General features: G+C 40.7%; 1 protein-coding gene across 1 annotated transcript; it reads right to left on the bottom strand.

The window, feature by feature from the left end:
* Positions 1 to 18,277: 18,277 nt before the first annotated feature.
* Positions 18,278 to 21,268, bottom strand: LOC120532046 (coiled-coil domain-containing protein 40-like). The gene has a single exon (XM_039757958.1). The coding sequence runs from the start codon at positions 21,266 to 21,268 to the stop codon at positions 18,278 to 18,280; it is 2,991 nt and encodes a 996-aa protein (XP_039613892.1).
* Between the last annotated feature and the right edge of the window lie 1,347 nt (positions 21,269 to 22,615).

Below are 22,615 nucleotides of genomic sequence, written 5' to 3'. Positions count from 1 at the left end.
TATAAAATTATTAATATAATTATACGAAACAAAAAAGTAAAACAAATATATAATTAAATAATGTAAAACAAAAATAATTTCATAATTTAAAAGTTAAAAAATAATAACATTACTAAAGGAAAAGAAGATGAAGCCAAGGACAGTGACAGGTTGTTTCATAGCACATTTTTACACTGTTTGCAGGATATTACAATGGTTTAAAGTGGAGTATGTGGAAATGAAAGAAAAAGCGTACCTATTTATATCAGTACATTGAAAGTCCAGTTTATTATTGTGACAGAGGATTACTAGATGTGTGGGACTTTTCTGTTCAGAGAACATTTTCATAGCAATCTCAGAATGTAGAACATATTTAACTGTTTATAAAGAGTCTGTAAAGGTGTATAGAACATCTTGGAGAGAAACCAGATATATACTGTAGATTGGAATACATTTGTAATATGTTTAATTATTTGAATCATATGTCTAATCTCTTAGAGTTTATCTTATATGGAGAAGATAGGTTAATGGGTGGAGTTATGGACACAATAACAGATGACACCTGTTAACAGATGATGTCCTTATGAATGTAACCTTGATTGTCAAAAACTATTATATTTTGGATATTGGTATTAAACATTGAAGAAGGTTACCTTAAGTGTATATGCATGACATCTGAACTATGCTAATATCCTTATTATTTGAATAGTAATTCTACAACAATTTAAAGGTTTAAAGAGTCATTATTGTACAGAGTACAGTGAAATTCTTACTTGTATATGCTAATACATGCAAGACATCATCACTGTCTACTGATTACTTACCTTTAAACTCCTGTCTTTCTTTCTATATGTTTATACAATGTTAACATACACAGCTTTTGACTTAATTTTGTTCAGTAAAGTGTTCTAGTAAAATCCCATTCTTCCATGTTAAATATATTAAACATCATTTCAATGATTTAAAGACCTATTTAAAATAACTTCAACCAGTTAAACAAAGGTTATTAACACTAGAATTACCAGAGCCAACAAAAAAACTTGTAAATCCGGCCCACCTTAAATCCCTTCGCACCTCTCCATCAGCATCTTTTGTCTTCTAAATGTGCCAATAAGCCCAAGCAGCAAGCAGCCTGCTATACCATCCCACCCACCACCTCAGAGCGAGCAAGAGGTTCTCCCAATTCCTGCCTTGATTGATTATCTGGGAGCGAGCTACCCAGAATTGTAAGGGGAAATAATTTGATGTACATTTTGTGCCTACAACAATCTGTGTAAACACATCGTTAAAACAGAAACGTTTTTCATGTTTTAGTAATAAATAACAAAATGTAGACATAAACTAATGTGTGAAGGCTGATGGCCAGATAGCAAATAAACACTTTCACAAAAGGTACACTGACAATACAACAGCTTCTGTGGTACTGTGGTTAGAACTGATGATTTATAATCTGGAGGTTGTGAGTTCGAAACCAACTCCCCAGCAAATTTACTGTTTCGAGTAGTGGGCTGCTCTTATTGTTAATATTATACAATAAAAACATACATTTTATTTGTGTCTGGAACAGCCGGGTTAATTTACTAGTACTTGTAAAAATTTGCTTTTTTTTTCACTTTTATTCTCTCAGTCACGATCACGATACAACACCCACCCCCCTCCCCAGATCTGATGTGGTTACTTTTTATCTGAAACTGGGAATAACTGTAGATGTGAGTGGTGGTTTGAGACAATTGAACTGGAAATTCTCTGATCTGGAGGGATAAAAGCTGACACACAAATGCTGGTGAATCTGCCTGCTTCGTATCTCACTGTCACTTGAATTCTTTTTTATTCAGTTTTATTGAGTGTTCCAGCTCACGCTGAATTAGTATGCACCTTATGGTCCATGATGTCAAAGCTGCACTGACAAAAAAAGGTGACATAGGTATACAGTGAACCCTCGTTTATCACGGTTAATCCGTTCCAGACTCTACCGTGATAAATGAATTTTCGCGAAGTAGGATTCTTTATTTATAAATCAAATATTTTCGCAGTTAGAGTATAGAAAACCTGTTTACAACCTTCTAAATACATTTTTTAACATTATTAGAGCCCTCTAGACATGAAATAACACCCTTTAGTCACCATTACACTCGTATTACCCAATATATTAGACAAAATAAGAGAAAATAAGACATATTAGACGTTACAAATATATTACTAGGCGCACTCGCCTTTTAAGGCGACTGACTTTTATCCTCAATTTTTGTGCACTCCATGTGTACATCAGGCATGTAAGTGTAGGGAATGAGAACATCAAAGTGCCCATTCATAACATCTCCCGAAAACCTAAGGTTTTTTTTATCCCCTCAAGTGCCTGTCCAAAGTCGTACAATGTCAGCCTGAATCTGTACTGCTAAAGATAGAGTTTCATGCACTAAATAAGCTATAGATGAGAATAAGCAAGCACCATCTCCCCTGATATTTACTACGCGGTGAGGCATTTATACTCCATCAACATTAATTATTTCCAGAGACATAATTTTGTCTATTTTTCCAGCGCATCGAGCACAAAAGCAAGGGAATGATGAGAGCACCAGAACTCTGCTCACATTGCGTCGCTTCGTATCTCAAGCTGCAAGTAGTAAGTCTGTAATAAGCGGAATACCGCTACGCTTTGCACTCACGGGACGAAAGGACAATCCCAAACGCTTTTATATAGTAGATTATTGTACCGTACATTTAATTGCGCACAACCACTAACCTATGAAGGCACGACCTCAGTAGGAGAGTCTTCAGAGGTGGTGCAGTATCTTCAGCAGGTGCGTTGTTGTCTTCAGTGAAGAAGTACTAGGAGTAGGCAGTGGGTGTCTGGGTGCGCGGCTGAAGAACATCTTGATAGGCAGTTGCTGGAGCTGTCTTTTCATATGCATGAGGAGGCTTTTGTAGGGTATTGCCGTCTTTAATCACATCCAAGAGTTTCACCTTCTCCTGGATAGTAAGCATCTTTCTCCGGCGCTTAGCTTTATTGTCAGAAGTCTTAGAAAAAGCAGCACGTTTAGGAGCCATCGTAGGGCTTAGATAAAAGTTCTCAGAAAGCGCATGCGTAGTGACGTAAGCGTGTATGAGAAAAAAACGTGATAGAGTGAAGCCGCGAAAGTCGAAGCATGATATAGCGAGGGATCACTGTATATGATATTTGGAATAATTCATTTTATGACCTGTATAGTACATTTCCAAAAACATTGTGGCACTGATGTAACATTATTAATATTATTCATATTCATTTGCACGCCTTCTTGCGCTTGTAATCAGTGACCGCATTTTTTTTTTTCTCTGATCTTGCCACTCTTCACATGTTGCTGCATGGTGCTGTTTCTTTGGTACTGCAGGACATGCAGAGGAGGTTTACAGTTCCCACACACCCAAGGACTGTCCTTTCTACATTTATGACATGTGTGCCTGTTGCAATTTACATAGTTCTCTCTGTGCTGTGGTTCCTATTACACTGAAAGGGCTGGGGAAGTGGTGGGCTTGGAACAGAAGCTTCTCGATGTTGCATCCTCTTTTGCTTTATCCATCGCCTTTTCTTGTAAGAAGCGATGATGAAGCTCCTCTGCAAGGTGAGCCCCCCCATGCATGCCTTGTACAATACACGTAGGTTGATTGCCGCCAAGTCAATCATGTTATAGCACAAGCAACCAGCCACCTGTGTGTTCCTGCTCGCACTGAATAAGCTGACGCCTTCTGGTGCATGATGTCAGTGCAGCATTGGGCAAAAAAGATAGACAAATATATGTTACATTTTTAAGAAATCATTTTATGATCTGAATATTACCAATCAGAAAACATCATTGCACTAATGCAATAATATTTGAAAATGAACAGCGTCAGATCGGGTGTGAATTTATAAAGGCACTGTTAGAGTCAGATCGTGAAATGTTGGGTGGGGGCAAAGGAAAGAGTGAACGTAACTGAGAAAATAAAACTGATGGCATAACAGGCTGCTTGCTGCTTGGGCTTATCGACGCATTTAGAAGACAAAAAACGAGAGGTGCAAAGGGATTTAAGGTGGGCCAGAGTTTTTTCGTTGGCTCTGGTAATTCTACTGTTAATTGGCCAAGCTTTTATCTCACAATAGATGGGAGAATTGATACTGTTAAAGTTAACAAATTCTTCTTTAAAAACTGGATGATAACTTTTTTGGACAGAATTTCTAGGCGCAGCCAAGGTGTTGAAGGGGTCTGGTTTGGTGGACTCAGGATTGGGTCACTGCTTTTTGCAGATGATGATGTCCTGTTTGCTTCATCAGGCCGTGATCTTCAGCTCCCTCTGGAGCGGTTCACAGCTGAGTGTGAAGCGGCTGGGATTAGAACCAGCACCTCCAAATCCGAGACCATAGTCCTCAGCCAGAAAAGGGTGGAGTGCTCTCTCAGGGTTAGGGTTGAGATCCTGCCCCAAGTGGAGGAGTTCAAGTATCTCGGGGCCTGTTCACGAGTGAGGGAAGAATGGACCGTGAGATTGACAGGCGGATCGGTGCAGTGATGCGGGCTCTGCATCGGTCTGTCGTGGTGAAAAAGGAGCTGAGCCGTAAGGCAAAGCTCTCAATTTACCAGACAATCTACGTTCCTACCCTCACCTATGGTCATGAGCTATGGGTAGTGACCGAAAGAACGAGATCGCGAATAAAAGCGGCTGAAATGAGTTTCCTCCGCAGGGTGTCTGGGCTTTCCCTTAAAAATAGGGCGAGAAGCTCAGTCATCCGGGAGGGGCTCAGAGTAGAGCCGCTGCTCCTCCGCATCGAGAGGAGTCAGATGAGGTGGCTCGGGGATCTGATCAGGATGCCTCCTGGACGCCTCCCTGGTGAGGTGTCCCCGGGGAAGACCCAGGACACGCTGGAGGGACTATGTCTCCCGGCTGGCCTGGGAACGCCTTGGGATTCTCCCGGAAGAGCTGGAAGAAGTGGCCGGGGAGAGGGAAGTCTGGGCCTCTCTGCTTAAGCTGCTACCCCCGCGACCCGACCTCGGATAAGCGGAAGAGGATGGATGGATGAAAAACTGGATGAAATTGTATCTTTGTTTATGTGAAATACAGGTCCTAAAAAAATGTATTCTCAGATTTAAAACAGAGCCATGGCACTAAAGTTTCAATTTTACTACTAGCTAGCAAACATTCAGTAGATTCTGTAAGGTTATGGAAGGGACTACAAACAGATTGTACCCACCTGGTCAGCCATTGAGAGGTAATCGTTTACTAAATTTTTATGCATGGCTTTGCTTACTTATGCAATAAATTAAACATCAGCAATGCAGAAGCCTATTGCTGTAACAGTCACTTCAAATAATCTTGACTTGTTTAGTCAAGAAATCTGGATGTTAAGAATATAATTAGTTAATCTGGACTATGTTTATAGATTTCAAGCATATCCCGGTCTTGCCCATTTCTTCTGTTCATATTTTAATACTGCTGTCTGTTGACTCCTTTACTGTAATTTTTCAACATTGTACAGCTTTTACCACCAGCATTCTAGATATACATTTCAAGTGGTTCAACATCCATGTTGTCAGCATATTGAGCTCTTGATTCTAATTTTCATTCTTGTAGGCCTTATCAGTCAATTCAGTGCCCCCTTTCCTTATATAGTAGGCATGCACTGGATCTCTCATTCTCTTTGGATTAATGGCATATTGTTTTCTTTTTAATGTTATGCCTATCTACAGAGATTTCTTTGTATTTTTTGACCTTTCATTCTTACGATGTTTCTCTGCCATTCTAAACATCCGCACCGCTAAATATTTGGTAAACATGTACAAGACACTTCTGATATTCATTTGCTGAACAGCAAAGCAAATCAGATAAATTTCCAAAAATGTAATTTCCATGCGAAAAACACAATCTCCTCCTCCTCACAAAACCACTATGTTTGAAATATTTAAAAAAAGGAATATTGGTGCAATCTACTATTATTTTTGGTTTCTCTCTCTTCCAACTTCATTGTCTTCTACTTCTATTGCTTGTTTTCTATATCATTGTCTGTTTCTTATCTTGGAGCTGTTATTATACATACTCCACTTACCCTTTCAATCACTTTACTCCTCGTACTTGTGAGACTTGTGACCTTAATTAAATTTCAGGTCATTGACCATTCTATCCTAACACCAACAAATGTAGACACTGGTCTAGCAAGCTAACACTTAATCTAAAAGTTAGTTACTAAAAAGTGTCCTAATGATTGTGAAGAATTACCCTAATCTAACAAGACATTTGTTATTTCTTGGTGTGCTTCTACCTCAGGCTGCCTTTCTTTGCTAATGATTTTTTTGCCACAAATGAATCCTAGAGGCTACACACGTTGAATATTTCTTTTTTTTTCTAAAAATAAAACACATAGGCATTGTAGCCCATATCCTGCTGTAATGTAATGTCATTTGTCATTTTCTAACCAACTTAGTCCTGAACAGGGTCACAGGAGGAACAAACCCTGTAGACGGCGGTAGCCCATTGCAGGGCAAACACTGCACAACCGTGCACTAGGGCCAATTTAGTATCATCAGTCTACCTAACCTGTATGACTGTGGGAGGAAACCCATGAAGACTTTGGGAGAACATGCAAAACACCATGCAGGGAGGACCCTGGATGTGAACCCTCGTCTCCTTACTGTGAGGTAGCACCACTATCACTGCACCACCCACTACCATAATGTGTTCAAGATATTTGTGGTTTGCTATCGTATATATGTTATGAAATCCGAGATTATCTACTCCAACAATTGACTAGAGATCTGAATTGACTGTAAATGACTCATTAGAAAACTCTGGGATAACTTACACTAAATACAAATCTCACAAAAGCTAAAACAATATCTTTGCTTCTGGTGGGAAAAATAAATCAGGAAATTAATGTTTAAATAATGTTTTAACACAGCAACAGGGCATGCACAAACCAGTGTGTTTCTTCGCGCCGGTCCCAAGTCTGGATAAATCCGGTGTAAAATTTTGCCAAATCAATATGCGGACAACAATGCCAATTTCCATACCGGATCGGTCGAGCCCCGGGTTAACAACGACCGCCTCCAGTACTGTTATCCAACAGGGTGCTGGTGGAAATTAGGCTACTGTTAGCTGAAAAAGAAGAAGGAGAAGAAGAGGGGGGAGACGTGTCCAGTGGCAAGAGGAGAGGATGAAAGTAAAGAGAGTGGAACTGAGGGTAGGATTTTTGAATGTTGGCAGTATGACTGGTAAGGGAAGAGAGCAGATATGATGGAGAGAAAGAAGGTTGATATATTGTGCGTGCAAGAGACTAACTGGAAGGGGAGTAAGGCTAGGTGGATCGGAGGTGGATTCAAATTGTTCTATAATGTTGTGAATGGGAGGAGAAATGGGGTAGGAGTTATTCTGAAGGAACAGTATGTCAAGAGTGTTTTGGAGGTGAAAAGAGTGTCAGGCAGAGTAATGATTATGAAGCTGGAAATTGGAGGTGTGATGATGAATGTTGTTAGTACATATTCCCCGCAAGTTGGGTGTGCAATGGGTGAGAAAGAAGTTTGCAGAGTGAGTTAGATGAAGTGATGAACAGTGTACCCAAGGGACAGAAAGTGGTTATTAAAGTGGATTTCAATGGGCATGTTGTTGAAGGGAACAGTGGAGACAAGGAGGTGATGGGTAGGTATGGTGTCAAGGAGAGGAATGAAGGTGGTCAGAGGATAGTGGATTTTGCCAAAAGGATGGACATGGCTGTGGTGAATATGTATTTTAAGAAGAGGGAGGAACATAAGGTTATGTTATGAGTGGAGGAAGATGCACACAGGTAGATTACATCCTATGCAGAAGAGTTGATCTGAAGGAGATTGAAGACTGCAAAGTGGTGCAGGGGAAAGTGTCATTAAGCAGCATAGGATAGTGGTCTGTAGGATGACGTTGAAGATCAAGAACAATAAGAGAGGGAGGGCAGAGCCAAGGATCAAATTGAAAAAGGAAGACTGCATGGTTGAGTTTAGGGAATAGATGAGACAGGCACTGGGTGGCAGTGAAGAGTTGCCAGACAGCTGGAAAACTACAACAGATGTAGTAAGGGTGACAGCAAGAAGGGTGCTTGGCATGACATCTGGAAAGAAGGAGGAGGAAAAGGAAACCTGCTAGTGGAATGAGGAAATACAGGAGAGTATACAGAGGAAAAGGATGGCAAAGAAAAAGAAGGAAGTAAAGGAGATAAGGCTCAAGGTGAAGAGAGAGGTGACGAAGGCTAAAGAAAAGGTGTATGATGAGTTGTATGAGAGGTTGGACACTAAGAAGGGAGAAAAGGACCTGTACCGACTGGCTAGACAGAGGGACCAAGCTGGGAAAGATGTGCAGCAGGTTAGGGTGATAAAGGATAACGATGGAAACATACTCACAAGCAAGGAGAGTGTGTTGAGCAGATGGAAAGAGTACTTTGAGAGGCTGATGAATGAAGAGAAAGAGAGAGAGAAGAGGTTGGATGCTGTGGAAATAGTGAATCAGGAAGTTGTGGAGACTGGCCCAGACACAGACAGGCAGACACGTTCATGTCAACCACAAACTCGTTTATTTACAGTGATATATACAAAAGTGCACCACAAACCCCCAAAATTCTGGCCACAATGCCTTACTTCCTTCTTCAGGCCGCCTCCTTGCCTTTTCCTGTAGGCTCAGTCCACACCACTCCCGACTCTCGCCCTGAATGAAGGGAGGGGGCCCCTTTTATCTGCACCCGGATGAGCTCCAGGTGCTCCCCGGCAATCTCCCGCTGACACGCCCCAGTATGGCGGAAGTGCCGGCTGTTCTCCCGGAAGCTCTCCGGGTGTCCCTCTTCTTCTTCCCCCCAGCACTTCCTGGTGTGGCGGAAGTGCTGAGGTCCAGGGTCCCCAAGGTATTGGGGCGCCCCCTGGCGGTGACCACGGGTCCCTACAGGGTTGGGCTTCCAAGCCCTCTACCCGTGGCCCCCAAAGCAACCAGGATGGTGGCCCCCACATGATCCCAGATGGCCGTATGCCCACTTCCGGTTCCTGAAGGCATCCCGGCCAGGTCGTTGCCCCTGGCATCCCTGACAAAGTGCAACGGATTAACAAGGAGGAAGTAAGGACAGCTATGAAGAGGATGAAAAATGGAAAGGCCGTTGGTCCAGATAACATACCTTTGGAAACGTGGAGGTGTTTAGGAGAGATGGCAGTGGAGTTTTTAACCACATTGTTTAATGGAATCTTGGAAAGTGAGAGGATGCCTGAGGAGTGGAGAAGGGTACTGATTGCGATATTTAAGAATAAGGGCGATGTGCAGGACTACAGTAATTGCAGGGGAATAAAATTGATGAGCCACAGCAGGAAGTTATGGGAAAGAATAGTGGAAGCTAGGTTAAGAAGTGAGGAGGTGATTAGTGAGCAGCAGTATGGTTTCATGCCAAGAAAGAGCACCACAGATGCAATGTTTGCTCTAATGATAGTGATGGAGAAGTTTAGGGAAGACCAGAAGGAGTTGCATTGTGTCTTTGTGGACCTGGAGAAAGCATATGACAGGAAGGAGGAGCTGTAGTATTGTATGAGGAATTCAGGAGCGACAGAGAAGTATGTAAGAGTTGTACAGAATATGTACGAGGGAAGTGTGATGCATTCAAGTTGGAGGTGGGATTACATCAGGGATCGGATCTGAGCCCTTTCTTATTTGCAATGGTGATGGACAGGTTGACAGACGAGATTAGACAGGAGTCCCCATGGACTATGATGTTTACTGATGGCATTGTGATCTGTAGCGATAGTAGGGAGCAGGTTAAGGAGACCCTGGAGAGGTGGAGATATGCTCTAGAGAGGAGAGGAATGAAGGTCAGTAGGAACAAGACAGAATATATGTGTGTAAATGAGAGGGAGTTCAATGGAATGGTGAGGATGCAGGAAGTACAGTAGGCATGATGAGTTTAAATACTTGGGATCAACAGTACAGAGTAATGGGGATCGTGGAAGAGAGGGTGGAATGGGTGGAGAAGAGTGTCAGGAGTAATTTGTAACAGACGGTATCAGCAAGAGTGAAAGGGAAGGTCTACAGGACAGTAGTGAGACCAGCTATGTTATATGGGTTGGAGATAGTGGCACTGACCAGAAACCAGGAGACAGAGCTGGAGGTAGCAGAGTTAAAGATGCTAAGATTTGCATTGGGTGTAAAAAGGATGGATAGGATTAAAAATGAGGACATTAGGGGGTCAGCTCAAGTTGGACGTTTGGGAACCAAAGTCAGAGAGGTGAGATGGCATTGGTTTGGACATGTGCAGAGGAGAGATGCTGGGTATATTGGGAGAAGAATGCTAAGGAAAGAGATGCCAGGGAAGAGGAACAATAAAATAAAGCTTTCCCTACCAATAATTATCTCTGGACACTCACATTCTGCCTTTTTCTATACCGCAAACACTACTACTTACTGTCTCTTGACTCCCTTCTCAAAACTTCCTTCCTTACGCCACACTTTCCCTTTTCTCCTAGCTTCTCCTGTCACTCATCTCCTAAGAGGCATGTCTGCCCCTTCACAGAACAGAAGCCTTTCCCCCTGTCCTATCACTCACACAGCATTTCTCGCTTTTTGTATCTCCACAGCACATCACAAGCTGCCTGCATGTCACAATATATTAACAACATTTAAAAAAAAAATTACAATGCAGAAGAGCATTGACATTAATACAGAATAGCATTCCCATCAGTGGTTTCCATTTTCAACATGTTTTTCCATTTTGACGGCATTATACTTTATATTGTTCACTGTTGTTCTTACTCTGTAAATTGAAACAATACTTGAAGCATTTCTGACGTTCTGTAAACGTTTAATTTTAATTTTTTATGTCAATTCCAACACCATATGCATTTGTTTATCAGCCATAACAATGTACTGTGGTTTAATCATAACAAAAGAGAAAAGCTATGAAACGCTATTAAAGCTGAAAGTATGCAACTGACACTGTGATTTCAAAATGCGCCATGATTTGTGTTGCTGGGGTAAATCACTACATACCAGCAAAAGGGAGAGTCATTCCAAAGTGCACATCTCATGCGGTAGTAGTGATAGGTAGACACTGGCATGCGCAATGTTTATGGTTTACGGTTAATGGAGACTCACACTTCATTGAGTGATGGATAATGGAGGTTTTACTGTATTGTGATGGAAGACAGAGATAGGAAAGCATCCTGGCTGGACTGGATGAGTCCTTACCTGTCCAAAAAGTCCCCAAGATTGATTGACAAGAGCAATGTAAGGGTGCCCTAGCTGAGACAGTTGATGTTCCCTTTCCGAGTTGAGATGACATAACTGAAAAACAGAAAAGACTAGCGTAGAGTCATGTGTATACCAAGTACAGCATGAGGTAGTATCCCTCTGGTGAGACTCTCATGTACCCACCTGCAGGACTGCCTGGGACTTTAGAGTCTTGAAAGGCAACCTTTCTCGGTTCCTTGGTGTTGTGTCACTGCAGTTGTGTCTGGGTTTAGGAGTCTATACATACAGTCTGGTCTGTAAGTATTTGGACAGTGACACAACTGACATTTTTCCTCTGCACATCACCAGAATGGAACTGAAATAAAGCAATCATTATGCTATTGAAATGTGGACTTTCAGCTTTAAGGGGTTTACCAAAAATATTGTATAAGCCGTTTAGGTATGACAGCCATTTTTCTGCATAACTGCCTCCCATTTCCAGGGGCTTAAAAAATCTTGGACAGACTAATATAATAAGTATAATGACCATTTTCTATATTTGATTGAAAATTGTTTAAAAAATAATGACTGCCTAAAGTCTGGAACACATGGCTAAGTGCTGGGTTTCCACTCTACTAATGCTTTGCCAGCCCTTTACTGCAATTGTATTCAGTGTTTGCATGTTTCTGGAACCCATGGCTAAGTGCTGGGTTTCCACTCTAGTAATGCTTTGCCAGCATTTTACAGCAATTGTCTTCAGTGTTTGCATGTTTATTGAACTTTCTGCTATTAGTTTTGACTTCAGCTACTGAAATGCATATCTAGTTGGATTGAAGTCTGTTGATTGACTTTGCCATTCAAGAATATTCCACTTCTTTGAAAAGCAGTTGGTTTGCTCTCACAGTATGTTTTTGCTCATTGTCCATCTGTATTGAGAAGCATTGTGTTATCAGTTTTGCAAGCAATAGGCTGAATCTGAGAAGATAGTATAACCCTTACATTTCAGAATTTATCCTGCTACTCCTGCCAACAGTCATATAATCAATAAACACTAGTGACTGACTTCCATTCGCAGTCATGCATGCTCATGCCATAACACTGCCTCCACCATGTTTCACAGATGATATGGTATTCATTCTCCATACTCTTCTTTCCAACATTCTAGTATATATTGATCTTAGTTTCATTTGTCCGAAGAAAAACTAGAAGTCTTCTCTTGATTGTAGACTTTGGCAGTGATAGGTCTAACTCCGGGAGAGTGTTCTTGGTTTGGCTAAATGTTGTGAAGGGGTTCTTCTTCAGTAAGGACAGAATTCTGCAATTATCCAGCATATTTGTCTTCTGTAGTTTTCCAGACCTTCTAGTGTTGCTGAGTTCACTAGTATGTTCCTTCTTTTTAAGAATATATCATAAGGTTGATTTGACCACATCTCATGTGACAGCTTCTAAATGCAAATTCGACACTTGGAATAGATTCCTGATCTTTTATCTGCTCAACAGTTATTGAAATAATAAGGAAACTGCTCTCACCTAACTATGGAACAGCTTGTCAGTCAAATGTCCAAATACTTTTGAGAACCTGGAAATGGCTGTCATTCCTAAATAGCTCCTAAAATATTTTTGGTAAAACCCTTAAATTAAAGCTGAAAGTCTACACTTTAATTGGATACTGATTTGCTTAATTTCAAATCCATTTTATTGACATTCAGAGCGAAAACTATGAAAACTGTGTCACTGCCCAAATACTTATGGGCCTAACTGTGTTTATGTATGTATGTACACTCACCTAAAAGATTATTAGGAACACCATACTAATACGGTGTTTGACCCCCTTTCGCCTTCAGAACTGCCTTAATTCTACATGGCATTGATTCAACAAGGTGCTGAAAGCATTCTTTAGAAATATTGGCCCATATTGATAGGATAGCATCTTGCAGTTGATGGAGATTTGTGGGATGCACATCCAGGGCACGAAGCTCCCGTTCCACCACATCCCAAAGATGCTCTATTGGGTTGAGATCTGGTGACTGTGGGGCCATTTTAGTACAGTGAACTCATTGTCATGTTCAAGAAACCAATTTGAAATGATTCGAGCTTTGTGACATGGTGCATTATCCTGCTGGAAATAGCCATCAGAGGATGGGTACATGGTGGTCATGAAGGGATGGACATGGTCAGAAACAATGCTCAGGTAGGCCGTGGCATTTAAACGATGCCCAATTGGCACTAAGGGGCCTAAAGTGTGCCAAGAAAACATCCCCCACACCATTACACCACCACCACCAGCTTGCACAGTGGTAACAAGGCATGATGGATCTATGTTCTCATTCTGTTTACGCCAAATTCTGATTCTACCATTTGAATGTCTCAACAGAAATCGAGACTCATCAGACCAGGCAACATTTTTCCAGTCTTCAACTGTCCAATTTTGGTGAGCTTGTGCAAATTGTAGCCTCTTTTTCCTATTTGTAGTGGAGAGGAGTGGTACCCAGTGGGGTCTTCTGCTGTTGTAGCCCATCCGCCTCAAGGTTGTGCGTGTTGTGGCTTCACAAATGCTTTGCTGCATACCTCGGTTGTTAACGAGTGGTTATTTCAGTCAAAGTTGCTCTTCTATCAGCTTGAATCAGTCGGCCAATTCTCCTCTGACCTCTAGTATCAACAAGGCATTTTCGCCCACAGGACTGCCACATACTGGATGTTTTTCCCTTTTCACACCATTCTTTGTAAACCCTAGAAATGGTTGTGCGTGAAAATCCCAGTAACTGAGCAGATTGTGAAATACTCAGACCGGCCCGTCTGGCACCAACAACCATGCCACGCTCAAAATTACTTAAATCACCTTTCTTTCCCTTCTGACATTCAGTTTGGATTTCAGGAGATTGTCTTGACCAGGACCACACCCCTAAATGCATTGAAGCAACTGCCACGTGAGTGGTTGATTAGATAATTGCATTAATGAGAAATTGAACAGGTGTTCCTAATAATCCTTTAGGTGAGTGTATATATGTGTGTGTACATACAGTATATATACACACAGCATGAAGGAAGTGTGGGATGGGATGAAGATCATCACTGGCTGCAACTCGAAGCGGGGTGCCTCCAGAGAGACAGGAAGAAAGCAAACCTTATGAACAACATTTTTAGCAGGTTTCACCACCCTAACACACTATCACACTCACTTCAGAGTACTGCATCCTCCACCCATCTTTCTGTTGATACCAGCATAGAAGAGTTTCCCCCCGACCCTCAATTACAGCAGCCCAGGTAAGGAGAGAGCTGACCCACTTGGACAGAGGCAGTGCTGCAGTAAGAATTATGTTTCTAGACTTCCCTAGTGCCTTCAACACCATCCAACCTCTGCTGCTCCTTAGGGACAAGTTGACAGAGATGAGAGTAGATTCATACCTGGTGGCATGGATCATGAATGATCTTACAGACAGACCTCAGTATGTGCATCTTGGGAACTGCAGGTCTGACATTGTGGTCAGCAGCACGTGCTTTCTCCGGTCCTGTTCAGCCTATATACATTGGACATCCAATACAACTCGGAGTCCTGCCATGTGCAAAAGTCTGCTGAAGACACTGCGATCGTGGGCTGCATCAGGAGTGAGCAGGAGGAAGAGTATAAGAACCTAATCAAGGACATTGTGAAATGGTGCGACTCAAACCACCTATAACTGAACACCAGCAAAACCAAAGAGCTGGTGGCGGATTTTAGGAGGCCCAGGTCCTTCATGGACCCCGTGATCATCAGAGGTGACTGTGTGTAGAGAGTGCATACCTATAAATACCTGGCAGTGCAGCTGGATTATAAATTGGACTGCACTGCCAATACTGATGCTCTGTGCAAAGAGAGGACAGAGCCAACTATACTTCCTTAGAAGGCTGGTGTCCTTCAACATCTACAATAAGATGCTGCAGATGGTCTATCAGACGGTTGTGGCGAGTGCCCTCTTCTACGTGGTGGTGTGCTGGGAAGGCAGCATAAAGAAGAGGGATTCTTCATACCTGGACAAACTGGTGAGGAAGGCAGGCTCTATTGGAGGCACGGAGCTGGACAGTTTGACAAAGACCCTTAATATCAAAGTAAAAACAAATTTTAGCAAAATTATCACAAATAGAAAATAACTGATTACATTCATATTCACTAAGACCAAGTCAGTATTTAATAGATGCAGTTTTGGCAGCCATTATAGCTTTGAGTCTGTGTGCACAGGTGTCTATCAGCTTTGCACATCTGGACACTGCAAATTTTTCCCCATTCTTCTTTGCAAAACTGCTCAAGCTCTGTCAAGTTGTACAGGGATTGTGAACAAACAATATTTTTCAAGTCTAGCCATATATTCTCAATTGAACTGAGATCTCGACTCTGACTCATTCACTCCAGGACAGTAGTATTGTTGTTTTTAAGTCATTCCTGTTTAGCCTTGACTTTTTTCTTGGTGCGTTGACTTTGTGGAAAACAATACTTGCCTTCAAGATTTTCCTGCATTTTGCAGCACTAATTTTACTTTCTAACTTTACAAGCCTTATGACCTGCTGCAGTGAAGCATCTCTGAAGTACAATGATGCAACTACCATGTTTCACAGTGAATAATGTGTTTTTGATAATGTTCAGTGTTTCGCTTATTCCAGATATGGTATTTAGTCTTGGCAAAAAGCTCAAACATTCGCCTCATTAGACCAAATGACTTTTTCCAGCTAGCTTCTGAGTCTCCCATGAGCCTTCTGGCAAACTCTAGGTGTGAAATTTCCGTTTCTTAATGTCTGATTTTACTGTACTCCAAACGATTTTCAGTGACTTAAATATTTCATGTATCCAGCTCCTAACTTGCACTATCGTCCTTAAGCATTCTAAGATAACTATTATCTGGTCCAATTTAGAACAGACATTTCTGTCCACATGTTCCATGTCACTGAGTACTCACTTAATAGTCCCTGAAATGGATGCGAGGTTATCGATGTTTTTTTTTTTTTACATGATAAAGCCTGAGCTCCACTAATAAATCATATTTTTAATCACTTTTCAGCTGGGCATGGCTGAAAAGTATATTACTTTGCAACAGACAATATTCTCAGCCATTGTTGTGTCCTTCCAGTTGGACCAGCAACTCTCATTGTAATGAGAATGTGTTTCTCTTTGCCTTAAAATTAATGTGTAGAATTTATTTCAGAGGGTGGCACGGTGGCGCAGTGGTAGCGCTGCTGCTAGTCCTACCTGCGTGGAGTTTGCACGTTCTCCCCGTGTCTGCGTGGGTTTCCTCCAGGCGCTCCGGTTTCCTCCCACAATCCAAAGACATGCAGGTTAGGTGGATTGGCGATTCTAAATTGGCCCTAGTGTGTGCTTGGTGTGTGGGTGTGTTTGTGTGTGCCCTGTGTTGGCTGGGATTGGCTCCAGCAGACCCCCGTGACCCTGTATTCGGATTCAGCGGGTTAGAAAATGGATGGATGGATGATAAAGCCTGAGCTCCACTAATAAATCATATTTTTAATCACTTTTCAGCTGGGCATGGCTGAAAAGTATATTACTTTGCAACAGACAATATTCTCAGCCATTGTTGTGTCCTTCCAGTTGGACCAGCAACTCTCATTGCAATGAGAATGTGTTTCTCTTTGCCTTAAAATTAATGTGTAGAATTTATTTCAGAGGGTGGCATGGTGGTGCAGTGGTAGCGCTGCTGCTAGTCCTACCTGCGTGGAGTTTGCATGTTCTCCCTGTGTCTGCATGGGTTTCCTTTCAGGTGCTCTGCATGCTGGTGCATCCATCCATTATCCAAACTGCTATATCCTAACACAGGGTCATAAGTGTTTGCTGGAGTCAATCCCAGCCAACACAGGACGCAAGGAAGGAACAAATCCTGGGCAGGACGCCAGCCCACCGCAGGACACACACACACACACACACACACACACACACCGACACACCAAGCACACACTAGGGACAATTTAGAATCGATAATTCACCTAACCTGCATGTCTTTGGACTGTGGGAGGAAACTGGAGCACCCAGAGAAAACTCACGCAGACATGGAGAGAACATGCAAACGCCACGCAGGGAGGACCTGGGAAGCGAACCTGGGTCTCCTAATTGCAAGGCAGCAGTGTTGCCACTGTGCCGCCCCAAGAAAGAATCCTTAAATGCAAAATCAGGTGATAGAACCTTTAGCTGTCAGTATATTTAGTGATATAATAGCAGCGATAGAACCTTTCGCTGTCAGTATATTTAGTGATATAATAGCAGCATGTGTGATAGGCCATCTATAACAGAAAAAAAATTACATTCCAACTGTTACAGTAGCTAATAGTAATAGATTATGTAATCTTGATAACCTAGACAACCATTACATTACAAACATTACAAGTGACACATCTTAGCCATAAAGCATGGTATAAGGAAGAAACATCACCATTATAGACTCACTTAAATAATGCCTACCAAATGGTATCTCTTCAGTTTTATTGTTAACACAAGAGGGGGCAGCAGAAGCTTTGCACAATATCTAATCAATCTGGACTTGACAATACCTTCTACCTGTGGTTATGAACCCACAAAACTGCACTGAAGTTTTAAGACTTCATCTCTACAATTTTATAAATTACAGATTACATTACTACTATGTCACTTTATATATTTTTTCTTTAATTATTTCTGTATTTCAGTGTTTCTCTGATCTGCACTCAGCAGTCCTGTGCTGTAAATTGACTTTAAAAAAGTAAAAACTACCGGTTTAATAATATTGATTAGGATTAGTGTCAAGGCAGCTAATATTTTACTCTAAAGCACAAAGATCTGTGAAAGGAATTAATACTGTATAGCTAAACTGGTTGTTTCCTATAAAATACTACTGTGCTAATGTTATCTGCTAACACTTTTACAATTTTATCCTTACAGGTTCATCATAGGATCTAGAAAAGAACATGGCTACAAATGCTAGAAACTGTTGACTGAATCAGGTAATCTGTTTATTTAAAAGCATTAGAAAGATTAACAACATTTATATTGAAGAGCAAGAGTCTCAAGTAAAGTAAATTATATAATCACACTTGCAAACAAATCTATGAATATTTGTTATTTCTTTCATTTGAAAGAAACAGAAAGGATCTAAAGCTGAGAACAAATAATAAACTTTGATTACGCACTTTGCTTAACAGTCTGCTGTCTTGCTGCCAGTACCAGTGTTACCTTTCGGAGTGCCCCGTGATACTCTGGATACTCCTGGCAAATCCGGCTGATAATGCTGCAAACTGAATTGATATAATCTTCTTGTTTCTTTATTTCAAGATCCAGACTTTGCTTTGTTTTAACAAGAGGGACATATTTGCCATCTTTGACGGCCTGAAGGTGCTTTTGTCGGGTTTGATATGTTAAAGTTTGACAAAAATTTTTCTCTTTTATCTCCTGCAGTCTGTTGGCATTCTGCATTTGTATTTCATAAGTATCTTGCAACTGAGAGATGTGTATTTTCTTTTCATTTAAAATTTCACTGAGTGACTGATGTGCCTCCAGAAGTTCTTGTATGGCAGAATCACACTCTGCTATTTGCTTTTGGATATCTTGCATCCTTTTTTTCAGAATGTGCATCTTGTTCTGTATACTGCTGCGGTTCATTATCTTTTTATCCATCTTAGCCTGAGCTTCTTCTCTAACAACAACTGTCTCTCTACGGGCTACCACAGCTTCCATATCTTTTGTCAGCTTCTCCTGTTGCCTCATTAGTTGTCCAAACAATACTTTCATTCGGTGTATTTCACATTTCATAGAGTGAACTTCACCTTGACCAACAGTAGAGTCAACAGCATTACGTGTCTCTTTTGCCAAGTATGTTTTCTTCTCCCATAGCATAATCTGCTTTTCAGCTTCCACTAGGTTATTCAGTAATCGGTTTTTCTCTTCTTGTAACCATTCTAACTTAAACTTCATGTTAATCGATTCTCTTTCAGCTTCTCTCAACCTTTGTACAAACTCATCCTCCATAAGGCGGTTGCTTTCCTTCAGTGACTCCTTTATAGTGCCATTCTTGAATAACAGTGTGTTGAGTTTTTCCATGTCATTGGACAAATTTTTAATGTATCGTTCAATGTCTTTCTGCTCATTCAATTCCTGATGAATTTCACTTTCCAGGCGTATTTTCTTTTGTTCTAAAACAAGTAGCTTCTTTCTCTTTTCTTCCACAGATGCAGTTAGTTCCTCCCTCTCCTTAGTTATCTTAACAAGTTTATATTGATGCTGTAACCAGGCTTGCTGCATAGTTTCAATCTCTGCTTTATGTAATTCAATAAATTTTGTCAGTGTTATGTGCTTCATCTTCAGGGATCTAAGCTCCTGCTGTTTGGCAGCAATTTGGTCAACTTTCTGATTATATGCACTGATGGTTTTCTCCTTGCGGTCAATTAGAGTAATGTGTGTAGCAATTTCAGCTTCACTCTGAGAAATTATTTCATCTTTTGTTAGGATATCTTGGTCTAGCTGATCTAATATCTTCTCCAATGAGTTCAACTTCAGTTTCAAGCTGTTGCAATCAAGAGTAATCTGTGCTACTTCATTCTCTACTTTTGTAATATCTATTTCCAATTGTCTTTTCTGAAAGACAAGTTTTTCAATTACTTGGGAGGAGATTTTTGAAGCTTGATCCAGTGCGATCTGTTCCTGAATTTTTTCCATTATCTGGTCTTCCAACTTTACCTTAATGATAATTTCTTTGTCAGTTATTCTTCGTAGATCTTCTAGTTCACTCCTTTTAACTACATGGTGTGCCATCACCATACATAACTCTTGTTCTTTCTCATGCAAAGAAAAAGTGTAGTCATTGTACTCAGTATTCAATGCTTCTTGGTTAGCCAGGCAAAGAGAGATTTTTTTTTTTGTGATATTGCTCTTAAATTCTACACGCTTCAAAACAATTGTCATTAGCTCACTTTCCTCTTCTTCCTTTATGATGGATTTTTTAAAACATTCAGCTTCTGTATTTAAGGATTGAACCTGTTCCTTTGACTGTCTCAGAGCTTCATGCACTGCAGTGTAGGCTTCATCTCGATGCTTCATTCCCAAAAGACAACTGTTCCACTGGTTTATGATTTGCTTCTTCTCAATACAAATAGTCTCCATTTCAAGACTGGCCTCAGAAACAGCAGCTTTTGCTGCTGCCTTTTCTTCAGACTGTGCTGTTGCCTGTGCTTTGTACATAGCAATCTGCTGTCGGAGGCTGTCCATGTGTTTAGTCAGCTTATTAACAAGTAGGTCTTGCTTATGTTTCTGCTGCGCTACTTCAGCTTTGCTTGTTTCAGATTTTTGAGTAACATATTTCATAGTTTTAATCTCAGAATTCACATCTTTAGTCATACCTTCCATATATAGGAGATGCTGGGATAAGTTATCAATTTCTGCTTGAAGCTGTAACACATTATGGTGCTCTTCATTGCTAATCAATTGCAGTTTCCTGTGTAGAATTTTTACTTTATCTAGCTCATCCTCTACCTTCTTTCGTGTGATGGTTATGTCAGCTTTCTCATTGTGGAGTTTTTCTAATCCCGTCTGTGTATTTACTAAATCCTTCTGGACAGTATACAATATTACACCTAGTTCCTCTAGTTCTCTTTGCGATGTTTTCATTTTACTCACTTTTTCTGTATGCTCTAAGCTGAGCTTGTCCAGCTGTTTTGATAGATGTTTTTTCAGAGAGGACTGGAATCTTTTCATTAGTGGATGATTTGGATCTAGGACGACAAGATCCATCTCTAAGTCTTCACCTTCTGGTTCATCACTCTGTGAAATGAAGGTCTCCTCTCTTTCTTGGCCCATTTGTTTTTCCTCCTCTTCTTCCTTCTTTTCCTCCTCCTCCTCCACGATTTTCTCTGCAACTTCACAATCATGGCCTAAAGGCTTCATAGTTGAGGTATCTTGAACTAATGAAGGAGCTGTATCTGTCACTCTAGGCTGGAGATTAGGCACCAGTTCTTGTGGGCTTGATGTGGTAGGCTCATTTTCAAGTTGGGCTTCATTTGTTCCTGTTAATTGAAGGGGGTTTGCCACATTCTCATCGGTTATCAGATGGGTTTGTGCCTCATCCTCACCTGCTATCTGATTTTCTGACTCTGAAGTACCCTCAAAGTTGATTTTCTGCATCATGCATTGCAGTTTATCACTTCTCCAAATGTTTGTGTTTTCTTTGTGAACCTCTTCAATTCTCCATCTGATCACTGCAAAAGATACAATGACAAGTTTAGTGTTCAGTACCCACTTTCACTTTTCTATGGAGAATCTAGCCTACTCTGTACATCATTAGGTATTATCAACACATGCAAGTATAACAGTTACAACAGATACAATAATAAGTACACTGACCAGCCTCCGTGAACTGTGATATCAAATCAATTATTCATAACAGAAGAATTTCCTTTACCAAACAAAATACCACAACAGTTTTAAAAAGTAATATCCATCCATCCATTTTCTAACCCGCTGAATCCGAATACAGGGTCACGGGGGTCTGCTGGAGCCAATCCCAGCCAACACAGGGCACAAGGCAGGAACCAATCCTGGGCAGGGTGCCAACCCACTGCAGAAAAAGTAATATACACTAATAATATTAGATATTATAAATGACAATTAATCTAATATCTTTCATTTCAAGATTGAAAAAACAAAGACATTTACGCACAGTGTAACAAACATGGTATCAACTCATAATGTGATAAACAGAGTGCTCCTGGGTGTTTATTAACAAGGTCTGATGTAATCATCATTCATAATTTATCACCTACTGCTTAGCAACTGTTACTAAAAGTGTAAACTTCAAACAAAATAATTAGGCTTCAAAGTCAGTGAAGCTGAAGGCCAAGTGTCAAAGATCCTGTGCTGATATATTATTATTTGCAACTTTATTGTTAAGAGGCTAAACGTGTTGAGCTTAAAATATGAAATTAATAAATTGTGCCTTTAGTATCGTGTGGTTGTTTTTTTTTGGATAGAGTCGTATGGATAAAGCCAGAGTCTACTCTGGCAGCAGGAGAGACAAACTAGGAATCAACATACAATGTGATAGGATGTCAATCCATCACTCTGCATGCTTAAACACACACAACTACATTAATTTACAGAGAGCACATTTACAAGCTGTTGGTTAAGCTAAAAAGCATGTTCATTTGATACAAGATGAAAATGGACTACCTAGGGATGTCTCACTTAGCAACATGGAGAAAACACACTATTTCCAAAAACCTGCCTTGTAAATCAATCTCTGGCAAAGAGATAAAGGTTTCTCTTCATGTTATCCACTTTATTTTAATTTTGTAGCAACCAATAGTGGCAGAATACTCAAACTCATGACAAACCAAATTACAGTCATTGATTGCAAGATATGTACATCAGAAGATAATCCCAAATAAGCTCATTGTGAAAAATAGACACATTAAATACTCTTTGCCTGGGTGATTAGAGAGTTTGATAAATTATTATAGTCTGATTGAGTAG

The sequence above is a fragment of the Polypterus senegalus genome, chromosome 7 (genome assembly GCF_016835505.1).
Source record: "Polypterus senegalus isolate Bchr_013 chromosome 7, ASM1683550v1, whole genome shotgun sequence".
NCBI classification, from domain to species: domain Eukaryota; kingdom Metazoa; phylum Chordata; class Cladistia; order Polypteriformes; family Polypteridae; genus Polypterus; species Polypterus senegalus.
This window is presented reverse-complemented; position numbering and strand designations above follow the sequence as displayed.

Excerpts from the sequence above, each read along its gene's own strand:
- LOC120532046 (XM_039757958.1), bottom strand. The coding sequence starts at position 21,268 with ATGCAGAAAATCAACTTTGAGGGTACTTCAGAGTCAGAAAATCAGATA.